Source organism: Oryctolagus cuniculus, chromosome 6 (assembly GCF_964237555.1).
Source record: "Oryctolagus cuniculus chromosome 6, mOryCun1.1, whole genome shotgun sequence".
Lineage (NCBI taxonomy): Eukaryota > Metazoa > Chordata > Mammalia > Lagomorpha > Leporidae > Oryctolagus > Oryctolagus cuniculus.
Window position 1 is genome coordinate 23,177,626 of NC_091437.1, and position 6,000 is coordinate 23,183,625.

General features: G+C 61.1%; 1 protein-coding gene across 1 annotated transcript in view; it reads left to right on the forward strand.

Annotated features, from left to right (window-relative positions):
• Nucleotides 1-5,080, forward strand: part of CATSPER3 (cation channel sperm associated 3) — a 29,826-nt gene extending 24,746 nt beyond the window's left edge. The window contains exons 4-8 of the mRNA XM_002710102.5: nt 850-1,032; nt 1,650-1,790; nt 2,126-2,245; nt 2,896-3,053; nt 4,909-5,080. Of these exons, the coding sequence (XP_002710148.2) occupies nt 850-1,032; nt 1,650-1,790; nt 2,126-2,245; nt 2,896-3,053; nt 4,909-5,008 (702 nt within the window). The 3' untranslated portion in view covers nt 5,009-5,080. The remainder of the gene's footprint in view (nt 1-849; nt 1,033-1,649; nt 1,791-2,125; nt 2,246-2,895; nt 3,054-4,908) is intronic.
• The last annotated feature ends 920 nt before the right edge of the window (nt 5,081-6,000 follow it).

Here is a 6,000-nt window from a genome sequence, read left to right on the forward strand (position 1 = left end):
ACCGAGCCAAGCGGTTGCTGGTGCTGGCCCTTGGGCTGGCCCGGAGGTGCGAGACCCAACGGGACCCCTCCCCACTCTCTGCAAGTGCATCAGACCCTTCTCCCCCCCAGGCTCCTCCTCCCGGCCTCTGAGCCCAATCCACAGTGGTCTTGGAGGGTTTTGTCTCACTGGCTCTCGGGAAGGACGTTGTGCGTGTAGTAGGGAGGGAGGCAGTTCTTTCATCTCTCAGCTCTTGTGCTCTGTCCCCAAACACAGGTTTGCTTCCCTGGGGAGGAGGGCGGCATTGGCCCACTGCCCCCTGCAGGCAGCTGCCATAGCAGTCGGGGCAGCAGGTGACCTGCTCTCGATGCCTCCTTTCCTGGTGCTTGGGCTACTAGTGGTTGGGGGTGGTGGCCTGGAGCGGAGGGCTTGGGAGTGGGCACAGCTCTGCAGTGTCCAGGAATGGGACCCTGGCTGCGGCCCTCATGAAATGAAGTCTGCACACGTACAAGGGAGGGGGGCAAGCTGGCTGCACGCTGTGCTCTGCAGGAGTGGGTGCTGTAGTAGGGAGATAAGACACGCCCGCTCCACAGGGAGAAGACTCAGGAAGGGATGGGGAGCTGTGTTGCTCTGGGCTGCTCCATCCTCACTCCTAGGGTGGCCTGGGGCTGAGAGGGCCAGGGTTGGCTCTTGGCTGAGAAGCAGGTGTGTATCAGACACCCATAACGCCCAGCTAGATTGATCCAGCCCTTAGCCTGGGCACAGCTCCTATTCACTTGATTCGTTGTCCTGACACTTCCCGAGCACGGGTGGCGGGGGCTGGCTGTGAGCGGGGCGCCCTCGCCTGAGCCGTGTGCCCCTGCCCTGCAGACCCTCATCACGGCCGTGGGGCAGACCGTGTACACCGTGGCCTCCGTGCTCACCCTGTTCTTCGTCCTCATGTACATCTTCGCCATCCTGGGTTTCTGCCTGTTTGGTGCTTCGGAGAAAGGCGACCTGAATAACTGGGGGAACCTGGCTGTGGCTTTCTTCACTCTCTTCAGCTTGGCCACGGTACTGTGTTCTGGAGCGGGGCGAGGGCTGGGTTTTGAGAAGTGACCATGGAGGTGACGGGAGCATGTGGACATACTGGGTCTCGCACGGGGCCTCCCCGTGTTCTGGAGCGCAGGTGGGCCTGGGGAAGCTGGGGGCAGCCCTAGACGGGGGTCCAGCTCTGCCTGTAGACTCTCGAGTCCTTAGAGAGACTCTGGGTGTCCCACAGGGTCACACGACATTTTAGAAAAAGCTCGCAAATGCCGGCTCACTTGGATTAAGATTAATTTACAAGTGAACGCACACCCCTTGGCCTTCTGGGAAGGGGCGGGCACAAACCTGCCTGGAGCGAGGACGCACAGCCCACCCTGGACCCTGTTGGACTCCCAAAAGCGTGTGTGCTCTGCAGAGGTGGGCCTGGCGTGCTGACCAGCAGTGTCCACACGCAGCGAGCCCTGCGTCCCTGGGCCACCGCGGATAGACTGGAGCCAGGTTGTGGAGAACTTCAAGTGTTGAGGGACGGGGCCAGGAAGTACACTGGGGCTGGAGCTCCCTTAGCTGAGCTGGGGAGGCCCACCCACGCGGGGAGGCCCACCCACCCTGCCGACCGTGACAGTGAACCCTCCCTGCCCGAGCAGGTTGATGGCTGGACAAACCTGCAGCAGCAGCTGGACAACCGGAATTTTGTTCTGAGTCGGGCGTTCACCATCACCTTCATCTTGATCGCCTCCTTCATCTTCCTCAGCATGTTTGTGGGTGTGATGATCATGCACACTGAGGTGAGCTGCACCTGCAGGCATGCCGAGTCAGGTTTGGTGCGGGCCAGGTCTCTGGGGAGAGTCCCAAGCGTGTGTCCCTGCTGAGCGGGAGTGGAGGTGGGGAGGTGGGTCCTTCCCTTGCCCAGCCTGACTCTTGCCACCGAGCCAGTGCGTTTGCCTTGCCTCACGGTAGTGGCCAACAGCACAGGGGGACCAGGGAGGCGCTGCCCCTGCCCTGCATGGGCAGCTTGAGCCCTGTGTGTGCTGGGGGCCGGGGGAGAGGGTGAGCAGGCTGGGAAGGAAGCGCCTGGGCTGGTGGGTGAAAGCCTGCCCCAGCCTCTGTCTTCTGACTCCAGGACTCCATCAAGAAGTTTGAGCGAGAGCTGATGTTGGAGCGGCACGTGACCCTCATGGAAGAGAAGCAGGTGATCCTGAAGCGGCAGCAGGAGGAGGTCAGCAGGCTGATGCGGAAGCAGGTGGGTGCCGGCCGGCCGTGTGCAGGCGGACAGAGGAGCACGGGCAGGGAGGAAGGAGTGGCCGGGGGTGGGGCCTGGCTCCGGAGAGCAGATGGCCTTAGGTGAGGCAGGTGGCTTGTCTGCGTTCTACTGAATTGTGGCTGCAGCATGCGCCCTGAGCAGAACCAGGTCTTGTGTGGCAGGACTGTCCCTGCTGAAGTGTCTGGGTGCCAGGCGGCCCAGGCCATGGAGGATAAGGGTGTGAGCGCATGTGCTGGGCCTTCCTGTGTTTCTGAGACCACCGCAAGGGCATTTTCTGACCCAGGGCTGAGGGCTGGAGGGCCTCTGTTTTCTGTGTTGGTGCCCTGAGTGCCCATGGCTGAGCCGGGGTGCTGTGCTGTGTCCCCACGTCCCTCCTCAGGCTCTTCTCTGAGGTGGGTCATTTGCCTGTCATGACTGTGCCCAGGATTTGTCCAGGGCTGCAGCAGGTGACGCTGAGCCGTGCTCAGCCTCTCACGGGTTCCTTCGCATGCCTCCCATCCTCATGTCAGAAGTGGTGGCTCAGGTGCCACGTCTTCCACTTTGCACTCTTGACCCCCAGCTCATCCACACTCACTGGCAGGGGGGTCCCTCCTGCTCACCATGGCCTTCTCGGCCACGTCTCTCTCCAGAAAAGCGTCGACTACAAGAGCTTCAGCGAGCTGGTGGAGAACTTCAAGAAAACCTTGCGGCACACGGACCCCATGGTCTTGGATGACTTCGGCACGAGCCTGCCCTTCATTGACATCTACCTGTCCACTCTGGACAACCAGGACGCCACGGTCACCAAGTCAGTCCCCGCCGCAATGCCCCAGGAGGACGAGGGGGATGGAGGCTGGCGTGCAGGGTGGGCCGGTGGAGCAGGCCTCCTTGGGGGCGCAGGGCTGCACCCGTGCCCCTGGCCTGTGGCTGAGGGAGCTGCGCCCCAGCCTGCCCCTGCCACTCTGACCCGGATGCCAGCTGCTTGGCTCTCCAGGCTGCTCCTTACTGCTTTTCCGGGGAGAGGAAAGAACACTGGGTGCAAGTCAGGAGCTGAGGCTCCTGTCCTGGGTCTGCTGGTGCTTCCTGTGTGGCCTCGGGCAGGTCCCTCCCCCTTTCCTGCCTGTCACACAGGGTGCTGCTGGCTGATCTGGTGAGAACATGCAGGGTCGGTGTTGCGGCACAGCAAGTCCACCTGCCACTCGTGGCTCTGGTGTCCTGTGTGGCAGCTGCCCTGCTTCTGACCCTGCTATGCAACTGGGAAAGCAGTGGGAGATGGGCCACTACCTGAGTCTCTGCCACCCACACAGGGAGACCAGGGTGGACCTCCAGGCTCTGCCCTTCTCCTAGAGCGGCCCAGGCCACTGCACCCATTTGGGGAGTTAACCAGCATATGGTAGCATTCTTCCATGTTCATTCTCTCTCTCTCTCTATCTCTATCTCTCTCTCTCTCTCTCTTTTTTTTTTTTTTTTTTTTTTTTTTGACAGGCAGAGTGGACAGTGAGAGAGAGAGAGAGAGACAGGTCTTCCTTTACCATTGGTTCACCCTCCAATGGCCGCTGCGGCCGGTGCGCTGTGGCTGGCGCACCGCGCTGATCCGATGGCAGGAGCCAGGTACTTCTCCTGGTCTCCCATGGGTTGCAGGGCCCATGGACTTGGGCCATCCTCCACTGCACTCCTGGGCCACAGCAGAGAGCTGGCCTGGAAGAGGGGCAACCGGGACAGAATCCGGCGCCCCAACCGGGACTAGAACCCGGTGTGCCGGCGCCGCAAGGCAGAGGATTAGCCTAGTGAGCCGCGGCGCCGGCCTCTATCTCTATCTCTATGTCTCTCTCACCTCTGCATTGCAAACAAATAAATAAATTTAAAAAAAAAAAGAGGGGCTGGCATTGTGGTGTAGCAGGTAGAACTACTGCCTGTAACCAGCATCCCATATGGGTGCTGTTTCAAGTCCCAGTTGCTCCACTTCTGATCCAGCTCCCTGCTGATGACCTGGGAAAAGCAGCAGAAGATGGCCCAAGTGTTTGGGCCCCTGCTACCCATGTGGGAGACCTGGAAGAAGCTTCTGGCTTCTGGCTTTGGCCTGGCCCAGCACTGGCTGTTGCGGCCATTTGGGGAGTGAACCAGCGGATTGAAGATTTCTCCCTCTGTCTTTCCCTCTTTTAAATGAATAAATCTTAAAAAATAAAAAAAAAAAAGCATGCATGTAAAGCCCTGTGCTCAGGCTGGCCCAGTTCTGGGGCGGTGACCTGCCACTACTGAGCATCTAACAGAGAGCCGCGGGCACTAGGGAGCCACAGTGGGCTCTCAAGCAAGGACAGGCACGATGAACCCAGTTCTCGCTGAAAAGCCCCTGGGGGTTTCAGAGACCAGCAGAGCTAAAAAGGAGGGCTCACGCAAGGCCCATTTGGGCTCAGAAGTGGACCAAGTGCTGACTGGCGCCTCCACGTGATACCCTTCTCAGGGCCATGAGGTGACAGAACTCACACCAAGGGGCAAACTCGGGATTCCAGCCCAGCCTGACCTGGCCCTCAGCAGACCTGGCCCTCCCCCAGCCCCACGTGGGCCGGGTGTGGTGCAGGTGCCGGTGCAGGGGTGTGGTGGATGGGGCCAGGGTGGCCCCGAGCCTGCCCTGACCTCAGGCGCCCTCTCCTGCTCCACTTCAGGCTTCAAGGGCTGTACTATGAGATCGCACATGTGCTGAGCCTGATGCTCGAAGACCTGCCCCCGAAGTCGCAGTCCTCGCAGAAGTCCCATGATAAGTAGCTGGCGCGGGCCCCGGCTCGGAGGGCCTCGCAGGCTGTGCTGAGCCCCATTAAACACAGCTTCTGAGTCGGCGTCTCCGGAGTTGCTGCGACAGTGCTGCTTCCCCGTCCTCGGGACCTGGGCCTGGGTAGGTGGCCCTGAGGTCCGACTCCCCCCGGACGTAGCAGACCTGGGACTGGGGAGACGGGAACTCAAGGCTCGCCCTGGCCAGAGGACACGCCCGGCAGCTGTGCTGTCCAGGGCCTGAGAATGACTGGGCCATCGGCGAGGGGGCAGGGAGGACAGGGTGGTGGGGACCTGGCTTCTGATGGGGCTGGTTATGGTGGGCAGATGGCGTGTCCAACCCGGCAGGCCTGCATCCCAGGCCACAGGGGTGCCACAAGGCTGGGCAAGCCACCTTGCAGGGCACAAGAAGAAGGCTTTGAGCCCAGAGAGGGGGGGCGGGGTAATGTGCACGGGGCTGGCCCAGCGCTGCGGGCGGCACAAGCCGAAGGATGTTTGGCGCCGGGGCCCAAAGCAGCATTTGTGTTTGGCTCTGTGTGCCTGCAGAGCAAACACTGGCGGACTGGAATTCCCACTTGGGCCTTCACCAACTCAAACAGGCTTGGCCAAGACTTGCAGTTGATTTGCTGGGGGCAGAAGTGGCTCTGCCTGCCCAGGCCTGGCTGTGGAAAGCAGGACCCTCCACCCGACGTCCCAGTGCTGGGACTCCACACGGCTCTACTCACTGGGCTGTTCGTCGCCAGCCCACCAGCGTGGTTGTTTGGGGGCTGCAGTGGGATGCAGGGCACCTGGGTCACTCGCAGCTCCTGTGGGAAGGATCCAGTGCAGGGGGTGTTGGAAGGTGACTTTGTTTTTTAAACTGTGGATTCCATCAGCAGGAAGCAGTCCCTGTAGAGTGGCGGGGAAGGCAGTGGTTTATTCCGGCAGCCCCTGGAAATCCGACACCAGGATGTTGGAAACTGCACCTTGCTGCCTCCCAAGGCAGAGGG